Genomic DNA, 18,932 nt, shown 5'->3' with positions numbered 1-18,932 from the left:
TATCCTCATTTGTTTCTTCTTTTTTTTTTTTTTTTTTAACACAGTGTAAACTTACTTGCAGTGCGATTTTTGAAACCTGCAAAATGTCAACCTCTTGCTGTAAATGTGCCTTTCATGTGTGGATTTTCCCCATAGACTTTAAAGATAGGGTGCAGGAAAAAGATACACATGCATTTCTATTTTGTTACCACAGCGGAAGTGCACTTAACACACGTAATCCGCACACGACTAGCATCTAAAGTAAAATTCGAGAGCATATCAAAAAAGAGAAAAAAAAAAAAAAAAGCCAACACACAATAGTTCTCATTATCCCACAAACTTATCCATGTACACAACTGTTCATAGTAATGTCTTTTTTTTTTTTTTAATAAGCAGAATTAGCAAATCCTGTACAGCACCATGGAATTAATGGTGCTATATACTGTAAATAAATAATAATCTATGCTGACTTGCAGCATAGAAACTCTGCCTTTCCAGCTGTTAGTGTGCTCAGAGAAGCATCAAGCAATGTAACATTCTTTTCTCTTTCATAAAAGTGTCAACAAAATATACATACAAGACAGAGTTGTCATAACTCACTAAGAAAACATAAATATACTACTTACCTTCCCAGCAGTAGCCATGTTGCACTTCTTTCCTCAAACCTTTCCACAGGTCAGTGTGAATTGTCTAAACTCTTTTCAATTACTAAGTCTCAATTTACACCTCCCATTCCCCTCCCCCTTTACCTGGCTTTGTAACTGGTACTCCTCCCTTGAAAGTAAGGTATCTAGAATAAAGTCCTCTTCTATTTGTGCAGAAATGGTGGTAGCATAATTGTGACGCACATAAACTATCCTCTACTAACATTTGTAAGCACTGACGTAACTTGAAACTGATGGGCCCAGAAGCGAAAGCTTCAACCGGGCCCCCAAATATTTTAAATCTTTAATAGCAATAGTCTTTTTCTATAGACCAAAGGGACTTTTAGGGTATGTGCAAACATTCGGGATTTTTTGCATTTTTTGCACGTTTTTTCGGCGGTTTTCCACGGCAAAAACGCTTAACCCCTTACCGACATCGGACGTACTATACCGTCCGATGTCGGCTCCCCTGCTTTGATGCAGGGCTCCGCGGTGAGCCCGCATCAAAGCCGGGACATGTCAGCTGTTTTGAACAGCTGACATGTGCCCGCAATAGGCGTGGGCAGAATCGCGATCTGCCCGCACCTATTAACTAGTTAAATGCCGCTGTCAAACGCAGACAGCTGCATTTAACTACCGCATCCGGCCGGGCGGCCGGAAATGACGTCATCGCCGACCCCCGTCACATGATCGGGGGTCAGCGATGCATCAGGAAGGTAACCATAGAGGTCCTTGAGACCTCTATGGTTACTGATGCCGGCGTGCTGTGAGCACCACCCTGTGGTCGGCGCTCACAGCACACCTGCATTTCTGCTGTATAGCAGCGATCTTATGATCGCTGCTACATAGCAGAGTCGATCGGGCTGTGCCTGCTTCTAGCCTCCCATGGAGGCTATTGAAGCATGGCAAAAGTAAAAAAAAATTTAAAAAAAAATGTGAAAAAAATAAAAAAAAACATAAAAGTTTAAATCACCCCCTTTTCGCCCCAATCAAAATAAATCAATTGAAAAAAAAATCAAACCTACACATATTTGGTATCGCCGCGTTCAGAATCGCCCGATCTATCAATAAAAAAAGCATTAACCTGATCGCTGAACAGCGTAAAAAAAAAAATCGAAACTCCAGAATTACGTTTTTTTGGTCGCTGCGATTTGCATTAAAATGCAATAACGGGCGATCAAAAGAACGTATCTGCACCAAAATGGTATCATTAAAAACGCCGTCTCAGCACGCAAAAAATAAGCCCTCAACCGACCCCAGATCATGAAAAATGAAGACGCTACGAGTATCGGAAAATGGAGCAATTTTTTTTTTTTTTTAGCAGTTTGGAAATTTTTTTCACCACTTAGGTAAAAAATGACCTAGTCATGTTAGGTGTCTATGAACTCGTAATGACCTGGAAAATCATAATGGCAGGTCAGTTTTAGCATTTAGTGAACCTAGCAAAAAAGCCAAGCAAAAAACAAGTGTGGGATTGCACTTTTTTTGCAATTTCACCGCACTTGGAATTTTTTTCCCGTTTTCTAGTACATGACATGGTAAAACCAATGATGTCGTTCAAAAGTACAACTCGTCCCGCAAAAAATAAGCCCTCACATGGCGAAATTGACGGAAAAATAAAAAAGTTATGGCTCTGGGAATGTGGGGAGTGAAAAACGAAAACGAAAAAACGGAAAAAGCTCCGGGGGTGAAGGGGTTAAAGATGCATACATTAAGAATCCCATCATTTTGAATGCATTCCGCAATTTTTGTGCACACGGTGCATATTTTTCTGCGATAAAAACGCATTGCGTAAAAATATGCAGCATGTTCATTAATTTTGCGAATTTTTAGCGGATTTACTGCTATTTAATGCATTGGGAAGCTCCGGAAAAAAAAAGCTAAAAATCGGCACAAAAAAAAACGTAAAAACCGCAAGAAAACTGCGAGAAAAATGCGTGCGGATTTTCTGCAGAAAATCTCTGGTATTGTTCAGGAAATTTCTGCATAAAATCCTGACGTGTGCACATACCCTTAGGGTGCATGTCCACGGTCAGGATGGCCAGCGGTATCGCTGGAGCGGCGAAGCCGCTCGGCGCTAAGCCCCGCCCTCTTTCTGGGACGCGATGATGCTGGATGTGTTAACTGTACACATCCGGGATCATCGCACTCTCGCATAGGGCCCTGTGATATGCCTTGCGGGGACGCAGCGTCCCCGCAAGGTACACGGACATGCTGCGATCTGAAAAGACGCGCAGCATGTCCGGAGTCGCAGGGAAGACGGATGCGTGTTTCCACGCATAGTGGAGACGGGATTTCATAAAATCCCCTCCACTATGCTGGAACATCTGGATACATTTATTAAAAACATAATATGGGCATCCTAGACACCCTTGCCAAAAATGTCACTGTCTGTAGCAGCGCGGAACATACTGTATGAACCCTGGTGATCTAGTGGTGGGAAATGATGAGAGGTGGAGGAAGGCCTCATTAAAACCTAGGCCCAATGTAAAGGATTGTGTCTCCTACACTTGTAATGCCCATACACTAAGTGTATAGGCTGACAAACATTTCCCCAAGGGGGATACATTTATTAAAAACATGCTATGGGCACATACACACCCTTGCCAAAAATTTGACTGTCTGTAGCAGCACAGAATACATGAACCCTGGTGATCTAGTGGTGGGAAATGATGAGAGGTGGAGGAAGGCCTCATTAAAACCTAGGCCCAATTTAAAGGAGCATTTCTCCTACACTTGTAATGATCATAGACTAAGTGCCTATGGGCTGACAAGCATTTCCCCAAGGAGGATACATTTATTAAAAACATACTATGGGCACCCTATACACCCTTGCCAAAAAACTGACTGCCTGTAGCAGCACAGAAGCCGATAAGCCTAGTGATCTAGTGGTGGAGAATGAGGAGACATAAAGCTAAATCATAATGAAATAACACAAATAAATAAAAAAATGTGACTCCACCAATGAAAGTAAATAACAAAAGGCAGAGGCGAACACAGGTTCATAGATTTGAAGCCTGAATGTGTCCAACGAGATATGTTTGTCCCTAGCAACTGCTCAGAGACAGGGCTATAAATAAAAATATAATATAAAAGTCTTTGAATAATTTTCTATTTTAGAGGTATACACTACCTCATTAGAGGACTGTCCAGAGATTGGGAAAATAGAAAATGTAAGAATAAATGGGAATAATAGACTTACATCTCTTTTTTATGACATTTCCAGATGTGTGAGTAACATTTGTTTTGGTTTCCAATTACCGTATATACTCGAGTATAAGCCGAGATTTTCAACCCAAATTTTTGGGCTGAAAGTGCCCCTCTCGGCTTATACTCGAGTCACGGTCGGCGGGTGAGGGGGAGAGGGCGCTGAGGCATACTTACCTGCTTCCGGGGCTCCTGGCGCTCCCCCTGCCCGTCCCACGGTCTCCGGGTGCCGCAGCTCTTCCCCTGTTCAGCGGTCACGTGGGACCGCTCATTAGAGAAATGAATAGGCGGCTCCACCTCCCATAGGGCTGACAGAGGAAGAGGCTGCGGCACCGAAGACCAGCTGTCCGGGGGAAGGAGCGGGACACCGGGAGCAGGTAAGTATTACATATTCACCTGTCCGCGTTCCACATGCCGGGCGCCGCTCTGTCTTCCCAGCATCTCTCCGCACTGACTGTGCAGGTCAGAGGGCGCGATGACGCATATACACTGTGTTCCAAATTATTATGCAAATTGGATTTAAGTGTCTTAAAGATTTAATTGTTTTGTTTTTCAAATAAACTCGTGGATGGTATTGTGTCTCAGGGCTCAATGAATCACTGAAATCAATCTCAAACACATGTGATAATTAGTTTTCCAGGTGATTCTAATTAAAGGAAAACTACTCAAAAATGATGTTCCACATTATTATGCAGGTCACAGGTTTCAAGCAATATGGGAAATAAAAAGGATCTCTCTGCTGCTGAAAAGCGTTAAATAGTGCAATGCCTTGGATAAGGTATGAAAAAATTAGATATTTCACGAAAACTTAAGAGTGATCATCATACTCTGATGAGATTTGTGACTGAAACAGAGCACAGACAGAGTTCATGCAGATAAAGGCATAATGAGGAAGTGTTCTGGCAGACAAATTCATTGGATTAAGAGAGCAGCTGCCAAAATACCATTACAAAGCAGCAAACAGTTATTTGAAGCTGCTGGTGCGTCTGGAGTCCCTCGAACCTCAAGGTGTAGGATCCTTCAAAGGCTTGCTGTGGTGCATAAACCTACTATTCGGCCACTCCTAAACAGTGTTCACAAACAGAAACAGTTGCAGTGGGCCAAGACATACATGAAGACTAATTTTCAAACAGTCTTGTTTACTGATGAGTGTCGAGCAACTCTGGACGGTCCAGATGGATGGAGTAGTGGATGGTTGGTGGATGACCACCATGTCCCAACAAGGCTGCGACATCATCAGAGGTGGAGGAGTCATGTTTTGGGCTGGAATCATGGGGAACCAGCTGGTAGGGCCCTTTAAGGTTCCTGAAGGTGTGAGAATGACCTCAGCAAAGTAAATAGAGTTTCTGACTGACAACTTTCTTCCATGGTCTAAAAAGCAGAAACATGAATCATCTTGATGCATGACAATGAATACCTCTGAGTAATTGGCTGCTATGGGCATAAAAGGAGATAAACTCATGGTGTGGCCACCATCTTCCCCTGACCTCAACCCTATAGAGAACCTTTGGAGTATCATCAAACAAAAGATCTATGAGGGTGGGAGGCAGTTCACATCAAAACAGCAGCTCTGGGAGGCTATTCTGACTTCATGCAAAGAAATACAAGCAGAAACTCTCCATAAACTCACAAGTTCAATGGATGCAAGAATTGTGAAGGTGATATCAATGAAAGGCTCCTATGTTAACATGTAACTTGGCCTGTTAGGATGTTTTGGAGTTAAATAGCTTTTTTGTTCAGTAAATGTGACCTCCTAATGCTGCAAATTCCACAAATGAGCATTTTCAGTTCTTTAAAACATACCAAATGTTTAGAAATACTACTGTGCCTAATAATTTTGAACAGTGCATTTTGAGTTTTTATTCATTTTGGAGATTATACTGTTATCATTGGGAGGTTTCTTCAATAAAATTCGATGTATACTCTAACGGGTGATGACTTTTATTAGACTGACTGTCATTTGCACTGAAAATTTAGGAAAATCCGAGAAAAATGTCATTTGCATAATAATTTGGAACATAGTGTAGTGTGCGCGCCGCCCTCTGCCTGATCAGTCAGTGCGGAGAGACGCCGGGGGCCCGGGACGGGACGCTGAGGAGCTGCAAGCAAGAGAGGTGAGTATGTCATTTATTATTTTTATTGCAGCAGCAGCACAGCTATGGGGCAATAATGAACGGTGCAGAGCTCTATATGGCACAGCTATGGGGCAATAATGAACGGTGCAGAGCACTATATGGCACATCTATGGGGCAATTATGAACGGTGCAGAGCACTATATGGCACAGCTATGGGGCAATAATGAACGGTGCAGAGCACTATATGGCACAGCTATGGGTCAATTATGAACGGTGCAGAGCACTATATGGCACAGCTATGGGGCAATTATGAACGGTGCAGAGCACTATATGGCACAGCTATGGGGCAATTATGAACGGTGCAGAGCACTATATGGCACAGCTATGGGGCAATTATGAACGGTGCAGAGCACTATATGGCACAGCTATGGGGCAATAATGAACGGTGCAGAGCACTATATGGCACAGCTATGGGGCAATAATGAACGGTGCAGAGAACTATATGGCACAGCTATGGGGCAATAATGAACGGTGCAGAGCACTATATGGCACAGCTATGGGGCAATAATGAACGGTGCAGAGCACTATATGGCACAGCTATGGGGCAATAATGAACGGTGCAGAGCACTATATGGCACAGCTATGGGGCAATAATGAGCGGTGCAGAGCACTATATGGCACAGCTATGGGGCCATAATGAACGGTGCAGAGCACTATATGGTACAGCTATGGGGCAATAATGAACGGTGCAGAGCACTATATGGCACAGCTTTCTATGGTACAGCTATGGGACAATAATGAACGGTGCAGAGCACTATATGGCACAGCTATGGGGCCATAATGAACGGTATGGAGCATCTATTTTTATTTTTGAAATTCACCGGTAGCTGCTGCATTTTCCACCCTAGGCTTATACTCGAGTCAATAAGTTTTCCCAGTTTTTTGTGGCAAAATTAGGGGGGTCGGCTTATACTCGGGTCGGCTTATACTCAAGTATATACGGTAGTTACCGGCATCATATTTACACCCTTGCAAAAAAAAAAATTGTGACTTTGGCATCACGGAATCCATTCGCTCTGGTGAGGATAAGGAGGAGGATAACAACAAACAGACCAAATGTGGAAGTGTATACCCATGTGTGGTTGTGAAGAGGTGCATGTGGATCGCCCCCACGTCAGGGCAATGGGGTACTCGGTACTGGGTCCCTCGGTTCAGGGGGATGTCACGGTGGCCCGAACCGGCCCGTGGCCCTTTGAGGGGCGTCCAATAATGACAGGACAAGAGTTTATAGGTTTGTATTCGTGACGCCACCTGTGGTATTCGGTCAGGGTGACCGACGCTGCTTAGGGGTCCGCTGTGGTGATGTTATGGCAGCTAGATGGTATACATTCTCACAGGTGAAGTGTATCCCCAGGGCTTCCCAGAAGTGTAGATGGTGATGGTGAAGGTTGCAAGGCACAGGAAATAACGATAACACAAGGTTGCAGTCTCTTTACCTTTTACTGAAGGCTTCAGCATCCACAGTTCAGGGCACCGGATCACAGGGCAGGCAGAGTCTGGCCGGTCAGAAGGCAAATCCAGAGTCCCCCTGTCCAGGTGGAACTCAATAGCCCTCCTATGCGCACAGTAACACAGTAGGTCCCCACTTGCATAAGCTCTAATAAGGTCCTCACTGTTATTACTCCTCTTACTGTTCCCCGTGGTCGGATAGAAAAAAACCTGTATGACTGATGGACTGAGGCTTGTTTATAGGGACCCTAGAGACGCCCCGACCCCAAAAAATTGCCACCGTGTCTTCTTAGGTATTAAGGTCGGGCAGCCAACTTGGAATTGACTGTCCTGCAGGTCTCTGGAGCAAGGCTTAAAGACAGTTGCTCCCTCGGTGTCCCGGCCACTGGCTTCGCGCCTCAGGAGGCAGCCTTTACAGGGCAGGACTCCTTCTGGTGTTTTCTCCTTGTGCTATGACTTCGTTTCTCCCTCACTACAACATGCTTCCTTTCAATGTCTCTTTCTTTGGATGCTGCCGCACGTGGGGCAGGCGCAGCTCCGTGGACCCTCGTTCTCCGCAGACCGCAGTCTTGATCTGGCTGGAGCTCACTCCAGCCAGCTTCTGCCAAACTCCATCAGGCTTTGACTGTCTAACTTCCTAACCAACCCACCAGTTTTACCTATATGTGAGGAGTGGCCTAGTAGATAGAACCTTTGATCCCCCTGGTGGTCTGGAGTGTGAAGTGTGTTGTGTGTCGTTGTGATACCAGGACAGAAGATCTCCTTTATTGCCTCCAGGCGTAGTATTGCTCCCCCTGGTGGGAGGACAAAATTACTGCAATGACCAGGACTCTGGGGCTCTGCACTCCCCCCCCCCCCCCCCCCCCCCCCGTTAAATCCAGCACTCCCGGGCTGGGAAAAGAAAACATCAGTGCATTAGCAAAAAGACATACAAAATTTTCGAAATGCTATAAAACAAGTTAATTTAGCTTCCCTTTATGGGAGGTAAGGACACTTGAACGTTACAAATAAGAACATGTTTAAATGGTGCGTACGACTTTAAATTAAGTAAATAACAATTAATAACTAACTATGAATGACCATCACCCATACGGGTATGCTATCTATTAGGTGCAAGTGCAAAATGGTATCTTTCTTTCTTTAAGTGCGAGTACCCTCTAAGGCTACGTTCACATTTGCGGCCAGCGCCGCAGCGTCGGGCGCCGCAGCGGCGCCGCATGCGTCATGCGCCCCTATATTTAACATGGGGGCGCATGGACATGCGGCGCACTTGCGTTTTGCGCCGCATGCGTCGCTGCGGCGCCCGCGTCGGGTCGCAGAGGACGCAGCAAGTTGCATTTTTGCTGCGTCCAAATTCAATGAAAAAAACGACGCATGCGGCGCAAAACGCAGCGTTGTGCATGCGTTTTGCTGCGTTTTTGTTTGCGTTGTGCGCTGCGGCGCCGACGCTGCGGCGCACAACGCAAATGTGAACGTAGCCTAAGGGTATACTATCATAAAATTTCAAAGTGCAAATCAATATGCTATTCTTACTCCTTCTACATATGCAGGACTATCAGTCTACCCCCACGGGCCTACTGCATTTTCTTTTCCTCAACCTTATCATTTAATTTAACTTTAGTTTATTCCTATAAAACCTAACATTTACTTTAACTTCAATTTTATTCAAAGTACATCATTATCTAACATTTTCTATTCCTAGCTACATACTATCAGCTATGTATAAACATTATTACTATCTAACTAATTAAGGCAACATCATTACTCTTAGGCAAAGTGCAACTAGTAAACATTCCCTTTAAGGATAACCCCAAGTCTCTCAATGAGGTAGTGTAAACAATCAAAATGCAAGTCAATCATCAACTTGTAAAACAGCAAGAACTTCCACGATGTCATAAGGAACAGTCTCTTCGCAAAGCTCTTTCTTGTAAAACCAGTAGAGAGCACCTTTAAGAAGGTGCAAACTATTTGCAGGAACAGTTTGTGATCATGACAGTTCATGATTCTGCAGTTCTCTAAAAGCAATGATAAATTGTGCAAAACAGGTTTAAACTTGGAATCCTCCTGGAACTGAGGACCCCTTTAAGGCATAACCCAAGACGGGTTTTAGCAGCAAAGAAACAAGAAAAGTTTTAAATAGAACTATTTACATTCCTTCTTCAGGGTTTCGAGGTTTATTTGAGTTCTGTGGGTAGTACCGGTGGAGGCAGTCCGGCTGGGTTTTGGCTACCACCAGGTACCACGTAGAGTGCGTCTGCACTCCGGATAGGGGTCTGTGTACTCACAGTTCTCCTTGCCACTGAGGTCTGAGTGCACTTCGAACACATGGTGACCAGTGCGGGGTTCACCTGTTTGGGTGTAGAGTAGTACGACGGCGATACAGTGACTTCTGGCTTATATTTGTAAACATGAATGGCATACCACCCCTTGTCTCCACAATGGTGCATATACCGAACATGGTCACCAGGGTACAGATCCCAGCCTGGGTGTCCCTCAATGAGGTGTGCCTCTACATCCCACCGATTTACAAATACCTCAAGGGCGAGTCCAGGCTCCTTTATAAAGCCCCAACCCCCTTGTAAGCAGAAAGTCACAATTTTGCCGTAGTGCTGGGGGCTGCAATCCTCCGGACTTGTCTGTCTAGCCTGAGCTTTGGCCTGCAGATCTCTCTCGTGGTCAGCTTGTCGCCTGAGCTCTTTCTTCCTAGCCCACTCCTCTTGCTGCCGGAGTAGCTGCTGATGGTAATCCAGCTGGGAGATGACCTCTAAGCTCCCTCCTTCTGTCTGGGCCTCCCCAGGAAACCTGATCAAGTCGGTGGTAGTACGAGTCCACTTGAATGTCACCCACTCTCCTTGGACATTCACCGTCGGCTTGGTGGGCTGCAGCGGAACGTCGGAGGTTTTTAAGGACTCCCAGGGCCTCTCACATTCAATGCGGCTACTCACCCGGCCAGGTGGTGATGGTGGAGGCGAGTCTACAGCCACTAGCAGGGACTCTTCGGCTACAAGGGCAGGGTCGGTGTCTTTACCTGCATCTGCGGCGTCGCCGGTGCCGGTCTCCTTCTCTGCAGGCTGGGGTTCTGGCGGATGGTGGTGCTGCTGCTCCTCGTGGCTGGTGGTCGCACGAGGGCACAGGCTCCGGAACTGCTGGCACAACAACTCCAATTCTGCTTCCAGGATTTCCTGGTTCCTGCGGCATGGTAGGGTCTCGCTCAGCTCCCATTGGCTGGGACTGTTGCGGGTTTTCTCCCCCTCTTCCGGGTGATCTCCGCTCACCATGCTGCCAACCAGGTGCTGCCTAATGGCATCCAGTCTTTCTTGCTCCTCCCCTTCCGGAGGGCAGTTCCTTCTTCTTCTTCCACCATCCCAGAGCAGGAGGCGGACCTTTCTCGTTGACGGACAGATCTCTCCCACATAGTAGTATCTGTGAGGGGCTGGCTCCACTTTTGCGCCGTTCTTCCAGGCTACGCCCACGATGACATGCCCCACTCCTCCTGCACGCTACATGGTGCTGTAATGGCGGTGGTTTTGGCTGGAAATTTTGGTGGCAAATGGCAAAAACACAGTCCTTAAGCAAATAACAGTTCCAACACAGTTCTTAGGCGCACATGACCCGATTCTTCAGGCTTAAGTAGATCCTGTTCGTGACGCCAAAGTTGGATCGCCCACACGTCAGGGCAATGGGGTACTCGGTACCGGGTCCCTCGGTTCAGGGGGATGTCACGGTGGGCCGACCCGGCCCGTGGCCCTTTGAGGGGTGTCCAATAATGACAGGACAAGAGTTTATAGGTTTGTATTCGTGACGCCACCTGTGGAATTCGGTCAGGGTGACCGACGCTGCTTAGGGGTCCGCTGTGGTGATGTTATGGCAGCTAGATAGTATACCTTCCCACAGGTGAAGTGTATCCCCAGGGCTTCCCAGAAGTGTAGATGGTGATGGTGAAGGTTGCAAGGCACAAAAAATAACGAGGACACAAGATTACAGTCTCTTTACCTTTTTCTGAAGGCTTCAGCATCCACAGTCCAGGGCACTGGATCACAGGGCAGGCAGAGTCTGAAGGCAAATCCAGAGTCCCCCTGTCCAGCTGGAACTCAATAGCCCTCCTATGCGCACAGTAACACAGTAGGTCCCCACTTGCATAAGCTCTAATAAGGTCCTCATTGTTATTACTCTTCTCAGTTCCCTGTGGTCGGATAGAAAAAAACCCGTATGACAGATGGACTGAGGCTTGTTTAGAGGGACCCTAGAGATGTCCCGACCCCCACAAATTGCCACCGTGTCTTCTTAGGTATTAAGGTCGGGCAGCCAACTTGGAATTGACTGTCCTGCAGGTCTCTGGAGCAAGGCTTAGAGACAGTTGCTCCCTCGGTGTCCCGGCCACTGGCTTCGCGCCTCAGAAGGAGGCAGCCTTTACAGGGCAGGACTCCTTCTGGTGTTTTCTCCTTGTGCTATGACTTCGTTTCTACCTCACTACAACACGCTTCCTTTCAATGTCTCTTTCTTTGGATGCTGCTGCACGTGGCGCAGGCGCAGCTCTGTGGACCCTCATGCTCCGCAGACCGCAGTCTGGATCTGGCTGGAGCTCACTCCAGCCAGCTTCTGCCAAACTCCGTCGGACTCTGACTGTCTAACTTCCTAACCAACCTACCAGTTTTACCTATATGTGAGGAGTGGCCTAGTAGATAGAACCTTTGCTCCCCCTGGTGGTCTGGAGTGTGAAGTGTGTTGTGTGTCGTTGTGATACCTGGACAGAAGATCTCCTTTATTGCCTCCAGATGTAATATTGCTTCCCCTGGTGGGAGGACAACATTACTGCAATGACCAGGACTCTGGGGCGCTGCACTTGAGAATACACCTCCCCAAAACAGAGAATGTATTTAAGGTTATGTTTCGCTGTTTTCTCTTGGTGGTGTACAGAAGTCTTTTCCAATCCAGCCCTTGTTCATTTTTATAAGAGTCAGCCTGTCAGCATTTTCAGTTAACAGTAGTGTTGAGCATTCCGATACCGCAAGTATCAGGTATCGGTCGATATTTGCTGTATCGGAATTCCGATACCGAGTTCCGATATTTTTGTGATATCGGAAATCGGAATCGGAAGTTCCCAGTGTATGGTTCCCAGGGTCTGGAGGAGAGGAGACTCTCCTTCAGGCCCTGGGATCCATATTCATGTAAAAAATAAAGAATAAAATTAAAAAATATGGATATACTCACCCCTCCGGCGGACCCTGGACCTTAGCGATGTAACCGGCAGCCTCCGTTCCTAAGAATACAGTGAGTGTAGGACGTGCGATGATGTCGCGGCTTGTGATTGGTCGCGTGAGCGGTCACGCGACCGCTACGCGACCAATCAGAGCGCCGTGACGTCATCTAAGGCCCTTCAAGCGCGCATTCTTAGGTACAACGGCTCCCGGTTACGGCGGTAAAGTCCAGGGGCCGCCGGAGAGGTGAGTATATCCCTATTTTTTATTTTAATTCTTTCTTTTACACATTGATATGGATTCCAGGGCCTGAAGGAGAGTTTCCTCTCCTTCAGACCCTGGGAACCATCAGGATACCTTCCGATACTTGGTGTCCCATTGACTTGTATGGGTATCGGGTATCGGGTATCGGTATCGGATTAGATCCGATACTTTGCCGGTATCGGCCGATACTTTCCAATACCGATACTTTCAAGTAATGGACGGTATCGCTCAACACTACTCTTCACCGATGTGGGTTGAATCCAGTCATGAATGGCTTGGACCTTAACAGGATCATTTCTATAGACGAGGGAGAAAAAATAAAACCCAAAAAAGAGACCTTCTGAACTCCAAATAGGCACTTGGACCCCTTCACAAATAAAGCATTATCACGAAGGATCTGGAGTACCATCCTGACCTGCTTCACATGAGACTCCCAATCATCGGAAAAAATCAAAATATCATCCAAATACACAATCATGAATTTATCAAGATAATTGCGGAAAATATCATGCATGAAGGACTGAAATACAGAAGGAGCATTAGAAAGCCCGAAAGGCATCACAAGGTATTCAAAATGGCCTTCGGGCGTATTAAATACAGTTTTCCATTCGTCACCCTGTTTAATACGAACAAGATTATATGCCCCTCGAAGGTCAATCTTAGTAAACCAACTAGCCCCCTTAATCCGAGCAAACAAATCAGAAAGCAAAGGTAAAGGGTATTGGAATTTGACCGTGATCTTATTAAGAAGGCGATAATCAATACAGGGTCTCAAGGAGCCATCCTTCTTGGCAACAAAAAAGAATCCCGCTCCCAATGGTGACGAAGACGGTTGAATATGCCCCTTCTCCAAAGACTCCTTGACATAACTCCGCATGGCGGCATGCTCTGGCACAGACAGATTGAAAAGTCGGCCCTTAGGGAACTTACAGCCAGGAATCAAGTTAATAGCACAATCACAGTCCCTATGTGGAGGAAGGGAACTGGACTTGGGCTCATCAAATACATCCTGGAAATCCGACAAAAACTCAGGGACTTCAGAAGAGGGGGAAGAGGAAAGTGACATCGAAGGAATGTCACTATGTACCCCTTGAGAACCCCAAATAGTCACAGACATAGATTTCCAATCCAGCACCGGATTATGTTCCTGTAACCATGGAAAACCCAGTACAACAACATCATGCAAGTTATGCAACACCAGAAAACGGCAATCTTCCTGATGTGCTGGAGCCATGCACATGGTCAGCTGAGTCCAATACTGAGGTTTATTCTTGGCCAACGGTGTAGCATCAATGCCCCTCAAAGGAATAGGGCTCTGCAAAGGCTGCAAGGAAAAACCACAGCGCCTGGCGAATTCCAAGTCCATTAAGTTCAGGGCAGCACCTGAATCCACAAATGCCATGACAGAAAAGGACGATAATGAGCAAATCAGGGTCACAGATAAGAGAAATTTAGGCTGTACAGTACTGATGGTAACAGACCTAGCGACCCTCTTAGTACGCTTAGGGCAATCAGAAATAGCATGAGCAGAATCACCACAGTAAAAACACAGCCTATTCTGACATCTGAATCCCTGCCGTTCTGCTCTAGTCAAAATCCTATCACATTGCATAGGCTCAGGACTCTGCTCAGAGGACACCGCCATATGGTGCACAACTTTGCGCTCGCGCAGGCGCCGATCAATCTGAATGGCTAGAGACATAGATTCGCTCAAACCAGCAGGCGTGGGGAACCCCACCATAACATTTTTAAGGGCTTCAGAAAGACCCTTTCTGAAAATTGCTGCCAGAGCATCCTCATTCCATTTAGTGAGCACAGACCATTTTCTAAATTTCTGGCAGTATAATTCTGCCGCTTCCTGACCCTGACATAGGGCCAACAAGGTTTTTTCTGCATGATCCACAGAATTAGGTTCGTCATTCAATAATCCGAGCGCTTGAAAAAATGCGTCTACATTAAGCAATGCCGGATCCCCTGATTCAAGGGAGAATGCCCAGTCCTGAGGGTTACCACGCAGCAGAGAGATGACAATTTTAACCTGTTGAATGGGATCACCAGAGGAACGGGGTTTCAAAGCAAAAAACAATTTGCAGTTATTTTTAAAGTTCAAAAACTTGGATCTGTCCCCAAAAAACAAATCAGGAGTAGGAATTTTAGGCTCTAAAGCCGGAGTCTGGACAACATACTCTTGGATACTCTGAACTCTTGCAGCAAGTTGATCCACACGAGAAAACAAACCCTGAACATTCATGCCAGCGCCAAAATCCTGAACCACCCAGAGATTAAGAGGAAAAAAAAAGACAAAACAGACTGCAGAAAAAAAAATGGCTCAGAACTTTTTTTTCTTTTGAGATGCATTTAATTCATTTTTGGCCAGTTGTACTGTTATGAACTGGTGGTTTAGGAGCAGCATGGAACGTGCTCTGGAGGAGGTGGTACCTGTACTGACCGCAGTTCCTGAGCTTAACACAACACTAGAAGTAGCCGTGGCATGTACCTGTCACTCCCTAGACACCTCGTCACAGCCGGAGGACTAACTACCCCTAAAGATAGAAACAGGAAAGCTATCTTGTCTCAGAGAAAATCCCCAAAGGATAGACAGCCCCCCACAAATATTGACTGTGAGTGGAGAGGGAAATGATATACGCAGAATGAAACCAGGATGTAGCAAAGGAGGCCACTCTAGCTAGATAGATAGAACAGGACAGAATACTGTGCGGTCAGTATTAAAAACTAGAAAAATCCACCACAGAGTTTACAAAAATCTCCACATCTGACTAAAGGTGTGGAGGGTAAATCTGCTTCCCAGAGCTTCCAGCTTAACTGAATAAATCCATACTGACAAGCTGGACTAGAAAAAACATAGAATGTGCTGAACGATTAAGTCCACAACAAGTGGACTGCAAAAGAACAAAGCAAGGACTTATCTTTGCTGAACTGGTCAGAATATCAGGGAAATCCAAGGGGTATCGTTTCTCCTTAAGGAGAGTGACATACCATCTCTGGCTTGTCAAGGTAAGGAGGCTTATTTGCCGTACAATGCTCCTCTGGGAATTTAAATATGCAAATTGCCTCTTCTGAGAAAAAGAGGACTTAACTCTATAGCTATAGAGTTAAGTCCTCTTTTTCTCAGAAGAGGCAATTTGCATAGGGAAATCCAAGAGAGATGTGAATCCAACCAGGAACCATTGACAACTGGCACTGGCTGAAGGATAGAGCCAGGATAAATAGCCGAGCCAGAATAGACGATCAGTGGAAGCAGCTGCTGACTGCTAAATCCAAGGAGCAGCAGTTCCACTTAAAACCACCGGAGGGAGCCCAAGAGCAGAACTCACAAAAGTGCCACTTACAACCACCGGAGGGAGCCCAAGAGCGGAATTCACAACAGGGAACGGCCTGATAACCTAAAAGCACTTCAGCGGTTCCTTGGGTTTTCTAACTACTATAGGAAGTTTATCAAGGATTTTTTCATCATTGCTAGACCGCTAACTGACATGACTAAAAAGGGTACCAATTTCTCCGTTTGGCCTGAGGCTGCTGTGTGCGCATTTGAATCTCTTAAGAACAGGTTTGTTTCGGCTCCCATTCTGGTGTAGCCAGATGTATCGAAACCTTTTGTTGTAGAAGTCAATGTGTCTGAGGTTGGAGTGGGGGCAGTGTTGTGACAAGGCTCATCCTTGAGCGGTTTGCGTCCGTGCGCCTATTTTTCCAAGAAACTGTCGCTCGCCGAACGTAACTACAATATCGGCAACAGAGAGTTGTTGGCAATCAAATTGGCCTTTGAGGAATGGCGACACTTCTTGGAGGGGTCGGTTCATCAGGTTACTGCTATTACCGACCATAAGAATTTGCTTTATTTGGAGTCTGCCAAGCGTCTGTCTCCCAGGCAGGCTCGCTGGGCATTGTTTTACACGCAGTTCAACTTTGTTGTCACTTACAGACCTGGTTCTAAAAACACTAAGGCGGATGCTTTATCCCGGGGTTGTCCGAGGGGGAGAGCCTCGGGAAGATCCAGTACCCATCCTCCAAAAGGGTGTTGTGGTTTCGGCTCTCACTACCGAGGTTGAGGCTGAGATTGCCGAGGCCCAGGAGGAGGTACCATCTGAGCTTCCCATCAACAAAACGTTTGTACCGCTCCATCCCCGCTTAAAGGTTTTGGCGGAGCATCATGATGCTGTCCTGGCTGGCCATCCAGGGGTTAGGGGTACCTTGGAGTTGGTGTCACGTCGGTTTTGGTGGCCCAAGATCCGACAGGACGTGGTCTCATACGTGTCAGCTTGCACCACGTGCTCTAGGACTAAGACACCCTGCTCCCGTCCTGTTGGCACACTACTTCCTCTCGAGGTACCTAGTAAGCCATGGACGTAAATCTCCATGGATTTTATCACTGACTTGCCCTCCTCAGCTGGGAACACGGTCATCTTGGTGATTGTTGATCGGTTCTCAAAAATGTTGCACTTTGTGTCTTTACCTTCGTTGCCTAACGCTAAGACTTTGGCTCAGGTATTTGTGCAGGAAGTGGTCAGACTTCATGGGGTTCCATCTGACATAATTTCTGATAGGGGGTCTCAGTTTGTGGCAAAATTTTGGAAAGCATTTTGTTCACGGCTGGGGATCAAGTTGTCTCATTCTTCGGCATCTCACCCTCAGTCTAATGGTCAGACCGAGCGTATTGAACCAAAATTTGGAACAGTACTTACGCTGCTTTGTTTCGGATAACCAGGAGGAGTGGTCGAAGTTTCTTCCTTTGGCTGAGTTTGCCATCAATAATCACCGCCAGGAGTTGTCTGGGGAGTCTTCGTTTTTTTGTGTTTACGGGCTTCATCCTCAATTTTGTACTTTGAGTCAGGGGGGCTCTTCCGGCATCCCAGAGGAAGACCAGTTAGGAACACAATTATCAGTCTGGAGGAGAGTTAAACAGCGCCTGTTGAGTGTGGGTGCCAGGTACAAACGTGTGGCTGACAGTAGGTGTGTGCCAGGTCCGGACCTGAGTGTGGATGACTGGGTGTGGTTATCCACAAAAAACATAAGACTCAAAATACCATCCCTTAATCTGGGTCCACGGTTTATTGGTCCCTTTAGGGTCACCGCCGTCATTAACCCAGTAGCGTACCGATTGGAGCTTCCTACGGTGTATAAAATACACAACGTGTTCCACAGGTCTCTTTTAAAGAAGGTGGTGGGTTCCGTGGACGCGGCGCCTATGCCACCTCCAGTCTTGGTGGATGGTAATTTGGAATTTGAAGTCTCCAAGGTGGTTGACTCTCGTGTAGTGCGCTGCACTTTACAGTACTTGGTACACTGGCGTGGTTATGGGCCTGAGGAGAAGTCCTGGGTACCAGCCTTGGACGTTCATGCGGATCGGCTGGTCAGGTTTTTTCACCGCCGCCATCCGGACAAGCCGGGTCCTATAAGCCGTGAGGACCCTGGGGTCCCTCGTAGAAGGCGGGGTACTGTCATGTCGGACACTGTTCAGACCAGGTCGTTCGACAGACAGCGGTAATTCCGCTTTTGACCACTATGCACTCATTGGCGTCGGCTAGATTTTATCTAGCTGGTCCGGGGTTAATTTACCTGGTGCTCGGATTGGAAGCTGGGCCATGCCCACTGCCTTTAAATAGTTCTCCTGAACATTGGGCGTCGCCGATTATAGCTTCTGTCTAGTGCTTGGTTATCTCGGTCTGGAGTGGTGAGCTAGGAGTTGGAGTATCGTATCTGGTGGTGTATTTCCCTTTGTCTTATTTACTCCTTCCTATATTTGTATTTATTTTCCCCTGTGCATTTATAGTGTATTCCTGAGTGACTGCGGCGTGGTGTATATTTTCCATTATCCTTGTCTGTGCTAACTGTGGGTAATGGTGTATGATCTCTTCATTGGGTGGAGGGTGGTGTTTTCAGCCTAGGGTTGAAACAGGAGACAGGGAGAGGGTGGAGGCCTAGACATGCACACCATCAGTGTAAACTCTAGGTAGAGGGTCCGTCAGGATTTCCCTAGTCTGAGGGAAATTGCAGGGGCCCGGGTTATTAGCTCTTGCCCACCTAGGCTTCCCATGACA

At 46.6% G+C, this 18,932-nt stretch overlaps 1 protein-coding gene across 1 annotated transcript in view; it reads right to left on the bottom strand.

The window, feature by feature from the left end:
- Positions 1 to 771, bottom strand: part of LOC143788206 (alcohol dehydrogenase 1) — a 107,753-nt gene extending 106,982 nt beyond the window's left edge. Inside the window, exon 1 of the mRNA XM_077277677.1 lies at positions 606 to 771. Within this exon, the coding sequence (XP_077133792.1) occupies positions 606 to 623 (18 nt within the window). The 5' untranslated portion in view covers positions 624 to 771. The remainder of the gene's footprint in view (positions 1 to 605) is intronic.
- Positions 772 to 18,932: the final 18,161 nt, after the last annotated feature.

This window comes from Ranitomeya variabilis, chromosome 1 (genome assembly GCF_051348905.1).
Source record: "Ranitomeya variabilis isolate aRanVar5 chromosome 1, aRanVar5.hap1, whole genome shotgun sequence".
Lineage (NCBI taxonomy): Eukaryota > Metazoa > Chordata > Amphibia > Anura > Dendrobatidae > Ranitomeya > Ranitomeya variabilis.
Note: the sequence above shows the minus strand (reverse complement) of the source record. Positions and strands in the feature narration are given on the sequence as shown.